This window comes from Vipera ursinii, assembly GCF_947247035.1.
Source record: "Vipera ursinii genome assembly, chromosome: 2".
NCBI lineage: Eukaryota > Metazoa > Chordata > Lepidosauria > Squamata > Viperidae > Vipera > Vipera ursinii.
In genome coordinates, this window is record NC_139513.1 from 97,757,910 (window position 1) to 97,778,201 (window position 20,292).

The 20,292-nt window shown below is 40.3% G+C and overlaps 1 protein-coding gene across 1 annotated transcript in view; it reads left to right on the plus strand.

Moving 5' to 3' along the window:
* ABLIM3 (actin binding LIM protein family member 3) overlaps positions 1-20,292 on the plus strand; it is a gene marked incomplete at its 5' end in the record, with an annotated part of 92,867 nt that overhangs the window by 22,477 nt on the left and 50,098 nt on the right. The window contains 3 exons of the mRNA XM_083353374.1: positions 3,769-3,881; positions 10,108-10,234; positions 13,273-13,366. Coding sequence (XP_083209500.1) covers positions 3,769-3,881; positions 10,108-10,234; positions 13,273-13,366 — 334 coding nt within the window. The remainder of the gene's footprint in view (positions 1-3,768; positions 3,882-10,107; positions 10,235-13,272; positions 13,367-20,292) is intronic.

Genomic DNA, 20,292 nt, shown 5'->3' on the forward strand with positions numbered 1-20,292 from the left:
CATCTAATTCGTGTAGTCTTCAAAACTTTTGGCATTCTGTCTTCAGCTGGTTCTTATGGTTTTCGATCCTGCTTCTCCAAGGCCCAGGGACTGAATCCGCTGAGCACATGGTCACTAGCATGGCTTGCTAGCCAACCATAGGTGGGGGGGAAATGCCTTTTCCCTCCAGGCGTGCGCTGCCTCTCCCCTAGTGAATTTCAGCTCTTTTGGAGAAGCAGGATCCCACCTTTGTCGCCAGTGTTGTGTAGTGAGTTCTTCGCGTAGGAAAGGAGACTAGGCAAGTGAGTTCAACAAAGCTCATGGTTTATTGCTTGCAGGATCTGAACTGAGAATTGGGCTACAGCTTGCAACAATTTATAGCCTGGCCCCTAGGTGGCAGCCAATAGGTTTAAAACAACCCATTGCCGCCTAGGGGCAGCCAATAGCAGCACTGGAGACCTGGAGTCTGGGTTGCTGGAGAGCCATTAGCTGCTCTAGCTTACCATGTGGTGTTACAATTGAGCCCAATACATAACAGACATGGTCATAGGAGTAAGGCAAAAAATACATATTGCCAGGACATATTTGTGCCTTAGTTAGATATAAGTGAAAAAAACCCAAAGTTGCAGTGACCAGATACATTTGGGTTAATATCTTTATTATCTAAAGAAACATGAACATAATCGTATTAATTGTAGCACTGAGTTTTTCTTAATTACATTCATCCACAGGATTTCATGCTAACTCATTGTCTTCTATTCTAGAATCTACTGATCATTCTAGCCTAATAGGCTCACTTTTAATGAGCCACTTTTCTTATATTCTTAATCAGATAAGAAAGTAGTGCAGCACCCCATTTCCAAATAAAATCAAGTGAAAGGCAATTCATGGAAATTATCTTTGATGAATGTTAGGCTCCAGGTGCATTTTAGACTACAGAAAACCTTGGCTGCATTCATTCAGTTTAATCCAAGGGATAGACCCTTGGAGTTCTTTTGACTCCCCAGTCTTTTAGAAGCTTTCATGACTATCAGACACAGTATCTTTCTGGATCACATTTGTGTGTGAGGCTTAAAAGGCCTGAAGATCCAGGACGAGTGGTCCCAAAAAGTTGGTGTTGAGTGTCAGTTCAAGTAATACCTTTATTGCAGCCACTGCCTTGGGTTAGTTTCCAAGTCTAATTGAAAGACCTGGTTTTGATCCTTAAAAGTTCTGTGACTTAGGCTTGAGATAACTCAAGAAGTGGGACCGGTGCCATTGCTTTATGGCTGGCATTGGAGATGCTTCTGCTTAACTTACTATGGAGGACAATTAGACTAGTGAGTAAAACGAGACAAGATTTTTTCCATAGTGTTCTTGTGCATCAGAAATTAGTTGTCACCTGGCATTTATCACATAAGCCACAGTTTAGCAGGCATTTGCAAGAGGGTTAAAGGTGCACCTAATTTTCCTTCTGAGTTGATTTTAACTTCCCAGACTTTTAGCTGAAGACATTTCATTCATTTGTTTATATGCTGACATCTACTAAATCACTGTTTGTATTTTGCAGCCTGAAATGTTTGTTCTGGTGCTTATTTTATTTTTGCTATATTATTGTGTGTTTTTAAGTCCATGCTTGAGAGAGAGTCTATAAAGTATGTGTAAGCAAGAGTTTCCCTCCCCCCCAATAAATCCCAAAGCCACATGCATCAATGAAGACAGATTAGTAATAATATTTTGAACTCAGCATATCAACCCTCAACATGTGCACATTCAGGTGTACTCTGTGGCCTGGCCACAAAAACATCCAGGGATAGGAAGGTCTAAATCTTCCTCCTCTGAATACTGAGATATTATAGGTCTATCCATCAGCTTAATTAGAGAAAGTTTGTATACAGGAAGCAGCAACCTCACACTGTGCCTACTCCATCTAAACCATCTCTTGGGTCTCCAGGACACAATTGTTTGATTAGCAGTGGAAAGATTATATTCCATGGAAAAGGGTGACATGGAGAGATCGCCCCAAAGATCCTTCTTCCAGCAGACAATTTACAGAAACAATGAAAGGCCTCCATTAGAAGTTACCCAAGGGGTTGCTGGTGGTGCATAAGTAGCTTATAATACTTTAAAGATAACTTGGTGACAAACAAATGAACTATGGTTAGTTTTGAAAAACTAAGTAGTGTTAAACCAAATTAGTGTTCTAGTGACAGATAATTAGGAAATATTTGTAGGTTAGACTTGGAAATCAAAAGTCATCTAGCAACAAGAAGCTTTTGCCATACTGTTGCCAAGAAAACTATGTGGACATGTCCATGAAGTCACTAGCAGTTGAAACTTTATCTCGGTATTTTAAAAATAAATAACACTGGTGCTGAAAAATAACTGTGCTGAAAAATCTTCCCACAGAGAGGGCCTCCTCAGGGTGCCTCCGGTCAGAGAATGTCGACTGGTGGCCCCCAGGGGGAGGGCCTTCTCTGTGGGCGCTCCGGCTCTATGGAACCAACTGCTGGTTGAGCTCCGGATGGCACCGGATCTTCGCTTCTTCCGGCACAGTCTGAAGACCCATTTATTTGAACTAGCTGGTCTGGCCTGATGGGGGACGTTAGGGTTTTTAATGGGTTTCTTATATTGTATTGTTTTTATCTGGGCATTTGTTTAATTCCCTTTTAATTTTTGTATTTGCTATTTATATATGCCCTGTTCACCGCCCTGAGTCCTTCGGGAGAAGGGCGGTATACAAATTTAATAAAATAAATAAATAAATAAATTTCTTAGCAGTTAAGAACGCAGGGGAACATTACTGGTTTGGGAAACGTGGATACCCTATTCTCCTTTTTGAGAGATAACCAAGGTTTCTTCTGAGGTGTGCAGAAAATTTTGAATCAAACTGTTTCAGATTCAGAACAAATTCATTTCAGTGCCCCATTTTGAGCATGAAACAGCTATTCTAAATGCAAAATGGGTGGGTTTGAATATTTTTGGAAGACCCTCAAGCTCAAAACGATGCTGTGCTATCCTTGTCTGAAGTAAAAACAAAAGTCTCCCCTTGTATAAAATGAAACATTAAATTCCAAATCATTAAATTTGTGTTTAAAAAGTCCACCCTCTGGATTGATGTAGGCATCTTATTTTTTTTGCTCTTGTGAGCATATTTTGGAAATACTTACATGATTGCTTGTCTGTTTAACTAGGTTTCTTTGTTTTTGTTCTTTTTGAGACTTCCCAACTGGTTCATCTTATGGTAAAAGGAAAAATCTCTCACTTTGTGGTGATTTTCAGACTTTTTCTAAGAGGTGGTTCTAGCAGATAAACAAATTCAAATATAGCTCCAGGGCCAGTGAGAATTACTTTAAACATTTTTTCTTCAGAAACAGGATGGGCAAGTTCTCTGAAATCCTCATTTGGCAACATCATGTCAAAAATGTCATCTGCCATGTTTTTGCTTATACAGTATTTAAGGTAGTCCACAAGGAATTAATTCTGTGGTATGCACCAAACTGCTTTTCGCAACTCAACCAGAATTAACCAAGAGTGAGAATTATCCAAAGATGAGTCATCAAAATCCACAAAAATAACAAAAGACAATTGAGTTGTCAACAATTTTTTCCAAACAAACAAGCAGGCTTCCCATACTTCATTTATTTCCATAAGCATTAAATTTCAAATTTCATTAATAGACTCTTCAGAAACTAGAACATACATGAACCATAATAGCTGACTAAGTGTAATAATAACTGGTGAAATACCGGTTCATACTGGTATTAATTTATGCATTTCTGATGTCTTGCTTATTTTTCCTTGTTTTAGGAAGCCCTTTCCTATTGGAGATAAAGTGACATTCAGTGGCAAGGATTGTGTTTGCCAAACTTGTTCCCATTCACTGATTAGCAACAAGCCTATCAAGATTCATGGACCAAGCCGTAAGTCAGTTTGATTTCACTTTTTATACAGCATCCAAAGAAGATTAAGAGAAGGAAGTGCTGTAAAGACCGTAAAAACCAGAGGTCATCTAGGAACTTAGAACTGTTTATTGCTTTCTTCATGCAATCTAGTAGGATTTTTGCCCTCAACTAATTTTACTTTTTGTAATTTGGATTTATTTGCCCCCATGTACCAAAATGTTAATTAAGCATAAATTTTAACAATACAAAATATTAAGACTTATTGAAAGAACGTATCTCCAAGAATTCTTTTGCTGATTCAAGCTATTTGGGAATTAAAAGGAAAGTTGAATATCTTATAAATAACGATGATGGTGATGGTCTTCATCATCACCATCACCATCATCCCCAACATGATTTAGTTAAAGTATTTCTCTATCACTTTGAATATAGAAAATCTGAAAATAATTTACAATCCTCATAGTCATTAAATTTAAGATTAAACCAAAGTAGATGACGATCATGATGGTTTTAAAAAATCAAAATAATATACAAATGTGATCATGTATATCTGTGGCGGACAAAAGTCGTATTTAACTTTTTCTTTTTTTGGGGGGAAGTAGGTACAATTTACTCATGTTTTACATTAATTGTAGCCTTGCACATTTTATTCTTTTGGTTATGCTGAACTTCTGATTTGACTTCTGATTTCATGATTTGGGAGATTCAGTGAGCTAGAATAGAGTATTCTTGTAATAATCTTCATGCCTTGGTCAAGTCTTTTGCCTTGAAGGAGTGACTACAATTGGCATTGCCCAAGTGGGACAGCTGCTATTTGTTTCTCCCTTGTTGTCGGGCAGAAAACACAATCAGATACCAACCAATTCTACTGTATTCTAAGGTTACATTAACAGAATCCTGCAAGTCTGAAAGTACAATTCTTCTCCCATCTCCTTTAACCTGAGAAATTTGGGAGGGTCTCTTTCGAGCCTCTCTCCAACTATGGACCATGCTGTCTCTTATCTGACCAGCCCTAAACAGCATGACTGGGCTCAGTCTTCCAAACTCATTCCAACTTACCATTATACTTGTTGACCTACTTTGAACTGAAGCATGGATGAATTTATGAAATGTCCACAACCCGGGAGCCTTTCAGGCCCCTTCCCATTACCTCGGGTTTTTCCATGAAAGCTGTGGGGTGAGGAAAAAGAACTCCTTTGCTTTCTCCCCATTTCAGAATTGTTTCCTCAGTTATGCCCTGAATGAGTCATGCCCCCACTCCCCAGACCGAGAGAGTGTGGGAGAGAGCTTCCCTGCTTGGTAGATCATGCTGAAATTTGTAGAGTAGGCTTCTATGCCCAACAATGCTAAAAAGTCTGTTGCTTACTGAACATACAAACAGGGAGCTCTTGTAAAAGCCTTGTAATGAGCAATCTCGATTGGGCTGCCTACCAGCTGGATGCCATTGCACAGCAAGCTGCATGATCTCACAGTGGAGGCAATAGATGTTACTGTCTCCTTAGACACACGGATTACTAAGAGAAGAATGACACAGTATTCCTTGCAACAATCACAAAACAGTGCTTCCATGTGACAGCTGGCTCTTGGCAGAGCTGTTCGAAGCTGCCAAACAAGAACACAGTGGCCGCAATTCAACAGGAGAATTAATAGCGCGTAAGCCTGTTGATTTAAGCTCCTGATACATGCAAAACTCTAAGCTGGACTGCAGCCGGTATGGGCCAAGGTGGTAAAAGTCACATTCTTGTCTTCGTTTCTACAGAAACATGAGAGTTGTAGTGTAGCTGCATTTGGAAAAGGTAGTTTCTTCTATGCTCCCATTTGCAATATTTCAAAGGCTGTCTTAGTGCAGGAACATCACAAAGTCAAAGTCAACAAGAATTCCACAGTGTTAGCTCAGCCTTTTTCCAGGAAAAAGGGTGGAGGTGCTATATTTCTTTTCCCAGATCAGCTGAGTTGAGCTAAAGAAAAAGCTGTCCAAGACCGGCTTGCTTTGCTTTTAAGTTTGCTTGAAGATGTAAACACAGATGTTCTGTAGGGGCCAACTCTTGCAATTTCACTGGACTACAACCGTTAAAATAATAGAAAGTGGAAAATGTGGACTCAAACACTGAGCCCCCTCTCCCCTTTAGTTTCTGTCTTTATAGTAGTTCCAGATAATTGCTGCACTGTTGTTATTGTGTTTTAGTATTTTGATAAAGGATACCTCATTGATTCAATTCAGAACAGATCTGGAAGAGACCTTGGAGGTCTTCTAGTCTAACCCCCTGCTCAAGCAGGAGACCCTACACCATTTCAGAGAAGTGACTGTCCAGTCTCTTAAAACCCTCCAGTTTTGAAGCAGCCACAACTTCTGAAGGCAGGCTGTTCCAGTGTTCTCACTGTTAGTAACTTTCTTCTTAATTCCAGGTTGCTTCTTGCCTTGATTAGTTTCCATTCATTGTTTCTTGTCCTGCCCTCTGGTGCATTGGAAAATAAGTTGACATCCTCTTCTTTGTGGCAGCCCCCCCCCAAATACTGGAACACTGCTATCATGTCACCCCTAGTCCTTCTTTTCTCTGGTCAATCTTCTTTTATTTCTCATTAAATTAACCAGCGCCACAGAAGGTGATAGAATATTAAATGTCATTCTTATCTACCCTTTGGTTCAATATTTGTCCCTGAAATGAACTTTTTAGAACAATGAAAGTGGCAATTCTCCTTTTAGGTTTAAATTCTTCAGGGTGTCTGCTCATGGATAAGATGATGTGGATTCTTGAGTTGATTTCTGAACATGGTGTTAGAAACAGTGTGTGTTGGATCTAAAAATGCCATTCCCAGGATGCTCCTTTAAAACATATGGGGATTGTGTGCAAAATCTGAGAATTTGTTCAAGTTGGTGCATAAAACGTTCCTGCTGAATCGTGTCCCATGTTAACTAGCAAAAGAAGGGCATCACCATGATTCATTTTACTTCGAAATGTTTTTATCTGGCCCTACTCTGGCTCTACTCTATTACATATTAAAATCAGGGTGCTATGTAATACTATGCATAGGGCAAATGAAATCCCATTAAGCTGCTAAGATACTGTGAAGCTGGCTAATATTTTTTCTAGAAAGTAGGATGGGCATATGGATAGATACAACTGTCAAAGTAGATTTTGCTTTCTTTTTTTTTCCTTTCTACACTTTTGTTCTGTCCCATTTCTGTTTTTCCCCCAACAGTCTACTCTGTGCCTGGTTTTCTTAGTATCTGCCAATTACATTATGCACTTTTTAGTATACCTGATACAAGAAACCTCTCCTGGTTTGATACATTTTCCTCCTATATGTATCATTCCCATTATTTTTAGTTGCAAATTATGATAAAAAATTATACTGAGAATTATAATTATGTTCCAGATAACTTAGAGGTTCCATAAGGATGAACTAGATAAGCTTTCCTCAGATTGTGACTGTTTAAGGCGATCCTGTAAACCTACACAAGAGCGAGGAAGAATATCCACTTCTCAAAGAGAAGAGACCTTTCACTGCATCCAACCAGATAGTCCGACTGCTTTTGCAACTGAAAGTTCAGAAACAAGCCACAGTGAATAGAGCTGCATAGACAAATCTGCTGAATCAGCACCCAGAGAAAGGCTCCTCTCTTCTGTCCCTACTCAGTTTCCAGGAACCTGTTAAGAAGCCCCTGAGGGGGAAAAAAACAATACAAGACCACAATATCTTTTTTTTTTTTTGCCTTTCCCTTCCCCGCCCCTCTGCTTTTCCTCCTCATTCTCTTTAATACGGCCAGGTCACATGAAGCCTGCATCTTCCTCTGAAATTCAGTCTCCACCTTAGATGTACAGCTCAGATTACACAAAGCCTCCATAGATCATTCATAACTATGGCAAGCGGCATTCAGGGTATAATGTGCAAAGAACAGCATCTCCCCAATATTTCTTTTCTGCATTAGCTCCTGCTTTCACTGTATCTCCATGGGTGCTGTTCAGTGACAACTAGTTGTAACTTCAGTAAGCAAGGTAGGAAGAGAACCTTGTTAGCATGCAAGATTCTGGGATTAGAGTATTGCTTGATACTCTAACCTAGAACTAAGGAGAAACTTCCTGACAGTTAGAACAACTAACCAGTGGAACAACCTGCCTCCAGAAGTGGTGAATGCTCCAACACTGGAAGTTTTTAAGAAGAGACTGGACAGCCATTTGTCTGAAATGGTATAGGGTTTCCTGCCTGAGCAGGGGTTTGGACTAGATGACCTCCAAGGTCCCTTCCAACTACTACTACTACTACTTGTTGTTGTTGTTGTTGTTGTTGTTGTTGTTGTTATTATTATTATTATTATTATTATTATTATTATTATTATTATTATTATTATTATTATTATGTGCATGGCAAAAGTTCCCTGGGGCTTCCCTAGCAGTGGAATCCACTGCCAGGACAAGTGGCAAACTGGGGATTGTGTTGACAGGTGAGCAATGAGAGAGAAGAGCCATCAGAGGATATTGTCAGTCTATCTTGCATTTTTACACAGCCCCTCCAGCAGGTGTGTAAAGTGAAAATGCAGCAGCAGTCAGAATGGCTTCATGAAATACCTTTGTCACAACAGCTTATTCCATAGTGTGTACCAGTGAGATTTTTCTCAACTATTGACCAATGAGCACTCTATATGTTAGTGATTCCTTGACAATCTGAGGGCTGTTTGATGCTGACAAGACTGAAAGAGCCGATCATAGCTGGGACAGCCACCCCTTTCAGGCCCATGTGCTTTCTCCTAATGGACTAAACAGCAAAGGAAACGTGAAAGGAAGGAAGAGGATAAGCACCTAGGCACACACCAAATCTGACTGTGATAGAGGTTAGGAAGCAGCTTTTACTACCCTGGCTAAAATCCAAATATCTCCTTCTAGTCCAGATTTTCTAAAACAGAGGAAGCTTTCCATAAATATTTAACCCATGCATTCTTCCCCATCCCAACCCCATCATTCTTGTTCTTTAGCAATTCAACTTGGTCTAACCATTAAACAAGGCAGATCTGTAAGTACTCTGGTATTAGGTCAACATTCAGTATAGCTGTTTTTTGCTTTCCTTGACAAACATGCCATGTTCTCCTTGAGTCTTGGTCAGATGTTTTGGGGAGGTTTTAATTTTATTTCTTTATTTATTTATTGTTAAAGCAAATGTATACCTGCATTATCCTATCTAAATTGGTTCAAAATTGGAATCAGGATCAAGATTGAAATGACAATCTGTAATTCTCCAGGAGAGGAAGATGCCAATGTGCCAGGGTTTTGTTTTTGTTTTTTTGTGTTAACATAATTTATACTTGCTAGCAATCAAAGAAGGGAAAAAAACAATTCCATAAAAATGAACTAAAACACAAAATCACTCATTTCTGTATAAACTGAGTGGAATATTTGCATCCTACAGTTAGAATTATTCGGGATAATTAAATTTGGTGTGAAAGAGGTAAATAATATTTCATATTGAAACTATTTTGTGCATTTTATGTATTTTTAATTTATTTATTTTATTCAGTTGGCACAGACTGAATCTTGATAAAGGTGAGGTCTGAATAAGAATTCACATGTATAAATTTACATGTATAAATAACTCCCAATGTTACGATTCATAATATGGATGCAGTATTGAACGTTTTAAATATTCCACTAGGTTTACACACTCTGATGACAATGCTGCTGATGCTGCTGTAAGCAGATACTTTATAAACAAAGTGGTGTTTAGAGTTACAGTGATTTATCAACAAATCCAAGAACATATGCAAGACAAGGTACCCCTGAGGAGCATTCACATGACTTTCATATATCTGGCTTCTCCAACTTGGATGGTCTCAAAATAAGCTGGAATCAGCATATCAACCTTCTTAACCAATAGGGCCAGTTATGATCAGGAATGGAGAATCCATCCTATGGAGAACACAATCTTGGATAGCTGTCTCTCCAAAGAGAAAACCATGCAACTGTAGAGGAAATTATGCAACTTAGGTTCTCCACATTGACTTTTATTCAAAATAAAAAGAGCTTTCTTACTAGTCATTTGTTTTTTTCCTTAACGGAGATAGCCTGTGTATGACCAACCATTTTGAACACTGGAACCCTTTGCTTAATGTTGGTCATTCATATTCTTGTTATTTGTGGTTGCCTTAAGCGTGCTATTTGTAGACCCTGTTGTCTTCTATACAGATTTTAAATCTATTTGGGATGTTCCTACTGCTGCTGTGTGGTCAGTTCTTGTCTTTTTTATTCCTTAGAATGTGCAGGTTGCAAAGAGGAAATCAAGCAAGGTCAGTCCCTCCTGGCTTTAGAAAAACAGTGGCATGTCAGCTGCTTCAAGTGCCAAACCTGTGGAATCATCCTGACTGGAGAATACATTAGCAAGTGCGTGTTTTCATCTCTTCCCTATGCACATTATAAACAGGATGGGTGGGGGATTCCTTCAAAGCTAAGCATTGGATGGTAATTCTTGAAGAATTCTGAGACTTTTGTACGACTATGTACAGTATATTAGAAGCAACAAGAGAGAAAGAAAGCAAAACAGATTTGTACTTTTTCTTTTACCATTCTTGGCTAATGCGCAAAGAAGTGAGATGTGGATGGATATCTTCCTGGACTAGAATCTAATAATTTCATGTAGAAATGGAATGTGTGCATTTCAGTGCACATAATGGATCGCCTTCACTTCTGCAGGAAGCAAGAGCCATGCGTGCTTCCTTTTGCCTCAGTTGTACGGATTTACTGGAAGGGAATATACGCAGCCTTCTGAGAACCCCTTAGTTCAGGGGTGTCAAACACAAGGCCCGGGGGCCCACAAAGCCATCCTGGAAACAGTGAGGGAAAGGCCCCCACTGCCTTGGCCCTGGCCCAGAGACCCTCCTCCTGCCAGAGACCCTCAGATCTGTCCCACTCCTGCCCAGGCCCCCATAGGCACCCTTGATGCAAACGATGTAAAGCTGGCCACGCCCACCCAGTAGGCCATATGCACTTTAGCCACGCTCACCCAGTAGGCCACGCCCACCCAGGCCACACCCATCAATACGGGTATCAATACGGTATTCTTTTTTGTAACAAAGCACTGGTACATTTATGTCAAACACAAGGCCCAGGGGCCGGATCCGGCCCGCGAAGTGGTTTCTTGTGGCCAGCGAAGCCATCCTGGAAACAGGGAGGGAACGGCCCCCACTGCCTTGGCCCTGGCCCAGAGACCCTCCTCCTGCCAGAGACCCTCAGATCTGTCCCACTCCTGCCCGGGCCCCCATAGGCACCCTTGACGCGAACGATGTAAAGCTGGCCACGCCCACCCAGTAGGCCATATGCACTTTAGCCACGCCCACCCAGTAGGCCACGCCCACCCAGGCCACACCCACCCTGCTCCCTGAGGGCAACCGCAATGCTGATGCAGCCCTCAATGAAATTGAGTTTGACACCCCTGCCTTAGTTCATAAAGAAGAGGCCCTTTTTTAAAAGCGATTTTCTAGTTTTTGTAAAATCAGTACACTTTCCAGTTGCTCGGTAAGAATTCCAAAACTGTCTTCAGTTTCAACTCTTTGGGCAGTTACACATGAGGGCTCTAGGATGGTTGCAAGTACCTGTGTTCCTGGAATAAACTAGTCTTTATTTGATTATTTGCTAATTCAGTCAAAGATCATGTAGTCTAACCCCCACTAATTCAGGAATTAGTCCTGATTCACTTACTACCCCATCCAACCATTCTATTTTCTACATCCTCAACAGCACATTCTTTGTAATTCTTTTAAATTTTGTGTATTTAATACTCAGTTACAATAGCTTTGCTTAGATCCTCCATCACAACAACATTTCCAACAATGATCTTGCTGTACATAGACATTTCAATGGGTAATCAGGTAATAATGGTACCAGAAAATAATTCCTCTCTGGAGAGAGAATGTAGATCAAGTTTTATGAAGGTGTCATTCAACAGAGCGCACAAACGCTGCAGCATAAAATGCTTATACCTGCACTATGGAGAGGAAGGAGAATTAAATAAATGATGTTGCAGAGTCCCAGTGCCAAATAATATCTGAAGCTGTTTAAGAAAAACAGTGTTTTGTCTAGACTAAATAAGACAGTGGATTTCCTTTAATTGGGGGTAACATTATCTATAATTCATTAAAAGATAATTGTTTGTGAAACTGCCATTAGCAATGAAAGTCAGTGGACAACTTCTGTTAAAACCCAATTTAAAAGCCACATTTATGGTGAAATTAATGGTTTTATTATTCTGTCTCAATGATTAATCAGTGAGTACCTTTAGCCCTGGAGCAAAGGATCCCTTAAAGCAGAATAGTTCTGCTCAGTAAGGAAATAAAAGCAGAAATGGGTGACTTTATCCACCAGCTAACAGCCAGAAACAGGCCCACGGTTGTTCCAACATTCTGCTTTTCGAGCTTTAATTTCCTGAAATAAATGTCAACAATTGTGCAGAAAATATGATACAGGGAGTCCTCGACTTATAGCAGTTCATTTAGTGACCGTTTGAAGTTACAGTGGCACTGAAAAAAAGTTGACTTATGACCGTTTTTCACACTTACGACCATTGAAGCATCCCCAAAGTCATGTGATCAAAATTCGGGTGCTTGGCAACTGACTCACATTTATGACCGTTGCAGTGTCCGGGGTGTGTGTGTGTGTGTGTCATGTGATCACCTTTTGTGGCCTTCTGAGAAGCAAAGCCACATTCACTTAAACAACCCTGATATTCACTTAACAGCTGCAACAATTCACTTAACCTCTGTGGCAAGAAAAGTCATAAAATGGGGCATAATTCACTTAACCGTCTCGCTTAACTGCAGAAATCATGGGCTCACTTGTGGTCATAAGTTGAAAACTACCTGTATGTGATGCAGCCTATCTCAAAGGTGTCTTGGTCGTGCACTGTATCATCTTTTCCTTTTTGGCTTCCCTGAGCCTTCCTGTTGACTCCAGCTTGGATCTGAGGCTCACTGTCTACTGGAATAAACAGAACCGTCCTTCCGCCCTCTGCCTGTTGTGCTGGTGGCCGTACTGCCTTTTTTGTGACATACATTTGCCCTTCCTGTATATTTCTGAATCAATCTCATCCAACTGAGCAAGTGGCTAGAAAGAAATCGTCAAAGGACACTCTCATGGCCCCATTCTTGGACTCAGACCCTGGGACTCAAGGGACTCCTGCTGTCAGGCAACTGCAGATAGACCCGGCACAAAACCAGCAGATTAGGAGCAAAAACAGATTAGAAGGCAATACGTAAGCAACTGACTTCTCTGGGAAAGTTTTCACAATGCCTTCACTTTAGTACGAATGGTGTTCCAGCATCCAACCATGACGATCTCTATAACATGTGTGCTTCGGGTGGGAGGCATAGTCAAGCTTCATTGTTCCTTCTCTCTTTGAAACCTCACGGCCTGCTCTTTTCTCACAGGGATGGTGTTCCATATTGTGAAGCGGACTATCATGCCCAATTTGGTATTAAGTGTGAGACTTGCAACCGGTACATTAGCGGCAGAGTCTTGGAGGTGAGTCCAGTGCAAAGAGATGTCTTTATTATGACAGGAGTTACACAAACAGGAAACAGCCAAGCACTTATCTATAGTCATAAGAGATCTTGCTCTTTTCCCCTAACTGAACCAAATCTAAAATAATGTCAGTAGCATCCACGGCATGCTTCTTTGCAAAGGATGTTTGGATAACTATGGGATGAGCTTGCAAACTGCTATTTGCCCCAAAGTGTTAGGATTTTTTTCCCCACCTGGTATTTTTTATTAGAGGTTGGATAAAGAACTAGCTCCTGATAAACGCAGTGGCTCAGTGGGTTAGGACGCTGAGCTTGTCGATCAGAAGGTCGGCAGTTTGGCGGGTCGAATCCTGAGTGTCGCGTAGCAGAGTGAGCGCCTGTTACTCGTTCCACCTTCTGCCAACCTAGCAGTTCGAAAACACGTAAAAATGCAAGTAGAAAAATAGGGACCACTACGGTGGGGAGGTAACAGCATTCCGTGCACCTTTGGCGTCTAGTCATGCCGGCCACATGACCACGGAGACGTCCTCGGACAAGCGCTGGCTCTTCAGCTTTGAAACGGAGATGAGCACCGGCCCCTAGAGTCGGAAACGACTAGCACGCATGTGCGGGGGAACCTTTACCTTTACCTTACCTGATAAATTGAAGAATCCGCACAAGAGAAAATAAGCCATGAGACAAGCCTAATGGATACTAAATGTTGCTGAATTTATTGTTGATGCACCAAAATTAAGCATGGCTGTGTCAGCACTGTAGAACAAGACAGCATGCATCTTATTGGAATCTGCTATAGTTAAATCTTACCTATAAAAGCCAAACAGCATTGGGGGGGGGGTTGTTTAGTTTCATTTCAAGCCCTCACGTGTCACAGATTTTTTTTTTAAAAAAATCCTATGAGGACAGATCATTTGCTAAATCATAAAGAATGTTGATACTGGTTCCATTCCATTTCAAAATATCTGCCAGTAAATCTGTCACCTCATTTTACAGAAGGACCTTTTGTATTTAATTATGCATAATTGGGAATATTTCTTTCTTTCTGTTCTGAATTTCCCAGTATTAAAATTATTTGGTTGACCCTTGTGGCAAGTGTGAGGTGGGAAGAAAAAATCATTCTTTCTTCACTCCATGCATCTATCTTATAAATCTCAGTCATACTGCCGTTACAGCAGTCCTCAAGTTATAATGGCAATTGCAACTGCGGTTAGAGCAGTCCTTGAGTTATGATGACCAGGATTACTGTTGCTAAGTGATTCAGTCATAAAGTGGAATGTCACATGATCACTTCATATAGTGACAGCAATCACAGGAGTTGTAGTCCCATTGTAACCTTAAGGTAAGGTAAAGGTTCCCCCAGACATGCGTGCTAGTCGTTTCCAACTCTAGGGGCTGGTGCTCATCTCCGTTTCAAAGCCGAAGAGCCAGCGCTTGTCCGAGGACATCTCCGTGGTCATGTGGCCGGCATGACGAGACACCAAAGGTGCATGGAATGCTGTTACCTTCCCACCATAGTGGTCCCTATTTTTCTACTTGCATTTTTACGTGCTTTCGAACTGCTAGGTTGGCAGAAGCTGGGACGAGTAATAGGTGCTCACTCTGTTAGGCGGCACTCGGTATTTGACCCGCCAAACTGCCAACCTTCTGATCAACAAGCTCAGTGTCCTAGCCCACTGAGCCACCGTGTCCCTTGCATTGTAACCTTGGGACTAGGCAAAAATGGGTGGAAATTCAAGGCAAAGAGTGCAGGGGATTGGGGACGCCACAGATGGGCACTAGGAAATGCAGGTGGGAACTGGGAAGAACGAGCAGAAAGGTGATGGCTGTTTTAAATGCTGGGGCTAAAAGGATGGGCTGGCAAGGGCATGGGCAGGTGCTGGGGATTGCTGTCAGCATGGTATATGTTGTGTGTGGGCAGTGGGCTGCTGCTATATGTGGACACATGCCATGTGAGAGAGCGCTGTGGAATTCAGGCAGTCAACGGGAACTACAGAGTATGAGGTCCCAGCAGTGATGGGATTCAAATATGTGAACTACTGGTTCTCTGTGTGGATGCCACTTCCGGAAGTCTGTTTTGGGCCTGGGCAAGAAAAAATTAGCTACCAGTTTTGCTGAACTGGTGCGAACTGGCTGAATCCCACCACTGGGTACCAGGGATGTATAGTGGGGGGGTTTTTTCCGAGAAAAAACGATCGGATCAACTTGAAACCTTCCCTACTGTCTTCTCCATTGACTTTTTTCCTTGGGAAACTGGCAGGGAAAGTTGCAAATTGCAATCACATGACTGTAGCTCCTGAAAAAATAAATGTGAAACAGGCACCCAAGGACCTAGACTATGACCATGAAGCTGCTGCAATAGCCACAGCTTTGCAGACCAATTATAAGTCCTCCGCATTCAGTGCCATCATAATTTTAAACGGTCGCTGAATCAGTAATTTTAAGTCAAGGATTACCCATCTTACCATAGTATTTCCCCCTTCCTCCTATTTTTTTTTGAAAAAAACAATCTCAAGATTTTGTAACTTTCTTTAATGGGAGATTTCATACAGTCCTATGACTTCTTCAGTTATGCAGCAGTGAACAGGTCCATCAATACGGTATTCTTTTTTGTAACAAAGCACTGGTACATTTATATCAAGATTTTAATTATTTCCTCTTCATCAGCATGGAAGGCTAGTGGCATATTTTGTCTAATAAGTCATTTGCCCTTTGCATCAAACTGTATTTGAAGGACTATCAGCTGAAGATCCCCATTTGGTTCTTCATAAATATTTCCAAAACATCCAGGATAAAATATATATCTTCTCTCCCCGCTTTAGGCATTTTGGCAAAGTAATTCTTTTTTCTCTGGCTGCAGAAATTGTCAGTGACACATTTTTTCTTCAGATGCTCCCTCAGTCCTTCCACCTGGAAGAATGTTTTGTAGCTAAATTCCACCCTGCTCCTCCCTGTGGCTTTGGCAACAAATTCAGTGCACCTGCCATTTGTTTCATATAGGTCATCTGAACTAAAGAACCGTAATGGTAGAAGGGTTTTACCCAGTGCTTTTTTTGTAAAAGAAAAAGGTGCCGGAACTCACACATGTCATACAACCCGCCTTGCCTACCCTACAAGGTTCCATCCAAAAAAGGTGCCGGAACTCCGTTCTGAGCGTTCTATGAGAAAAAAGGCCCTGGTTTTTCCGCAAAAGGGCAGTCAGTGGAATTTATAGAATTGGGTAGTAAGTGTAAATTCATCCTTGCTTGGATGAGTAAAAAGGAAAGCTTAGCTAAAAACTGAAAGTCATCTGGAGGGTGCTTAATTGCAGAAGTTTGATCTAACTAAACAGAGTAAAGCGAAAGGGTGGCTCACCTTAATCATGCAACATTCATAAGAAAATCAAAATCAGGTCTGGCAACACTGCAGTGTGTATACCGAAATAATATATTAGGAATGAAAGAAGTGAACCAGGCATGCTTTAATGTAATGAGATAATTAAATGAAATAGACATTAATGACAAAGAAGGGAAAAGGTTACCATTTGTACCAGGAGAGGTTCCAGTGTATGTTAGTTTAAGTAGAACTTCCAAATAATCCATTCTAGTGCTATCTCTTCTCTCCAACACATCACTTCCCCAATAATAAACTGCAGCAGAAGTAGTACCTGAAATGAATAATGAACAGAGGCTTTAAAGCAATGCTGACAGAAGTAAAATGAATTAAAATGCTGTTGTTTTCAGTGTTAATTATGGAAAATCACTCATCATCCCTGCATATCTTTTTCAACAGTTCCTCTCGTAATTTATTTTCCTACTACAAACACGTGCAGCTAAAATTAATTTCAGCAGCAGTTAACATGGAGCTCTGATTCAGAGGCAGAAATGGTTTTTAGTACTGTATGAAGTACTGGAATTTATGAAGTAACAATAAAGAAAAGTCCTCTGAGTGTTGGCCTTCTCGACAAGAGGTTTCATTGCAGCACATCTAAGTTTATTTATCAGTAAAGAGAGGAAAGGAGTCTTCTCAATGAGGAAGAAATGATCGTTTCCTCGTTAACTGCTTGCCCGTTTTGTGCCATTTTCCCCCTTCCTCAGATTCTGAATTAACTATTTACTTTGGATCTTATCTAATATTCATCCAGAGATAAGTTGGTGTGAACTTGCCAAGCATCTAGCAACCTAATTTAGCACATACATCAAAAAAGTTCTTCAAACTCATTGCATGCAAAAGAGGCCAGGTATTTAGGCTTAAATGTTGCTTGTTGGCTGTAATTTGATCGTGCTTTCATTTTCCACCTTTTGGCCCAAGACAGTCAAACCAAGATACTTTGGAGCAGGTTTTAAAAATAATTCCGCCAAGTGAATGCATTCAGAAAGGTGCTAGTTTTCTTGAGTTGCACTGAGACTTCCAACTTCCTGACAATTGCATCAGCTTAAGACACAGATGTCCTGAAAGGATTTCTGGAACAGAAAGTAGATTAAAGAACAACTGGATAGCACTTTAATTCAAAAGGATTTTCACTCCAGATCGATTTTCTTCAGTCGTGCACAGTGACTAACAGTTGTTTCACAGGAATGGGAAAAGCTAATGAAATTGTCTTTAAGATAAATCTTGGAAAGAAATTGTTGCATATGGATTCATTCCAGCCATGCTGGTCTTTTCTGTACATTTATGTTGCTGAGTACAGGTATAATCCGTTGACAGATAGTTACTTTTGTTGAACTATATACTCTGAAATTCCAATACCTTCATCAAGGGAAACTGCAAAAATCGTATGATAGGAGTGACTGCATATAGGCCTGCAACTTGGTATGAAGTCAGGAGATATGTTTGATATGTTACATAGGAAAATCTATAAGAGCCATGGGATGGTTCAGAAATCTCATGGGCAAGGTACAACCTATCTTTGAAGACATTCAAGACTGAGTTATTTTACAGTTCCAGAAGCCTCATGGACTACAAGCTGAACTTATCAGGATTTTTCCTGATGGTGCTGGTAGAAACATTTAATCTCTAAGCCAACTAATCATGCTTATAAATCAAACCGTATGGCAAGTTATTGTAGAATTTGATACCTACTGAGTGCCAAGGCTCCTGATTTCCCTCAAGGTAGGCAGCTGCTATTTTCCCTTCTCTTCAATGAAATATGGTATGAAAGCCTTCTATTTCAGCCATAATCAGCCTTCTTCATACGTTTAAGGCTCTGGCTGCCCCAGATGGCTTTAAGCTGTGTAGCCAGTGTAGAAAATTAATGAGTCTTAAAGAACGACACTCCCCTCCCACTTTGAATTATAATTAGCAGTCTGTCTTCACTGTTGGCAACTTTAGATTCATACAATGGCCTGTAATTTTCATTAGTGTAAAATCAACAAGATTTCTTGTGGTTTGTTTTAGTGGGCAGTTGCATCCTCTTCGTGATCAAACTATCTATTAGGATGGAACTTTAGGGGGTGATTAAAACAAAACCAAAATTCAACTACTTATGATACTTTGCCAGGTAGCTGTGAGGTTAAGCTGCCAACATAACCACTCAGAGTCGCTGGCAGTCAGGCAACATTTAAATTTAATAAATTACGGTGGGCAACACAGATGTTTAGACTGTATTTGGTATTTTTGTCCATCTATCAAAACCTTTCGAAGGACTAAGGGTAAGCAGATTTTGTTGTTTAATAATATTAAAAGAAATGTTGAAGGATATAAACTTTTGCAAGAAAGGTTGCCCTTTGCAATTGACTGGTGGTGATTTTGTTAGTATTGATGGTGTTGAGGCAGGGCTTCAGATGTTTATTATTAGTTACATTAATTCTGAATTATAAGTTCACATGGGGTAAATTGAATTCTATCCATAAGATACCGATATTATGAGGCTTATTTTCATGGAAGGCTTTAACTGGCTCTGCAATTGAATAAAATGAAAACAAACTATTAATTCTCTGCACATCCACTTAAAGATAGACACTCTGATTCAATGGCTTTACATTTTAATACTATATATACTGCCTCCTGGTACGCTCATATATTTTAGCTACATCATCAGCATTCTCTATCAGTCAAAAGGCAGAAATATTTTCTGATCTCATAATCTACAAAACTGGATTGCAGGTATCTTTTGTTATAGGACCTCTTTTTGAGAAAGTCATATTAGTGCATTGAGAGAACCAGCCATTTCTATTTGCTTAGATCATTTACTTTTGAAAATATTCATTCACCCAATGTGTGTCTCACTAGAGCTATTCCATACATCCAAATGATGAGGAAAACACATTTTATATCTGAGACAAAGATAGTTTAAATAAAAAGACCAATATCTCTCTCAACACTCAAGACTAAGAACTTGGAAGGACTAAAGAGTAAAGACTAAAAGGAACTATATTCTGGGGTAAATTATATATACATCCACTATACTTATAACAGGGTAAAGCCATAGTTTACAGCAAGGCCACCTGTAACCTATATTTTTGTGGCTAAATAGAAATTCTTTTCAGAGATGGCAATAGATCTGCCAGGCATCTATTTTTATCTTTCTTTACTTAGATATTGAGGGTACCAATTATGAGGGTTCTTCCACAATTTAATCCAGATTAAGCCACATCTTTTCCTCAACCTTATTATTCCCATGATCAGAAAAGAAAGTGGCAAATGGAGAACTTAGTGTTCTGCCTTCATGGAGCAACACTGCTGTTGCATGCAATTGACACACTAAACAATGGCAAAGAGAAAACATAAAAAGGTGAATGCTATTACACTGGTAGAGTGAGTGCCTCTGTTTTTATAGGAAGACTGGAAGCTTGGTACTTGAGCCACTGAGCTGCATCCAGTAGCTCATAGGATCAGGCTGTAATTCCCATAGGACATTTTCATTTTCTTTGTGGATAACCCCTGGCCAGCTTCCTGGAGACAATTGCATTCAACAGCAGTATTGTACTATGAGATTGGAGACAATACTACTAT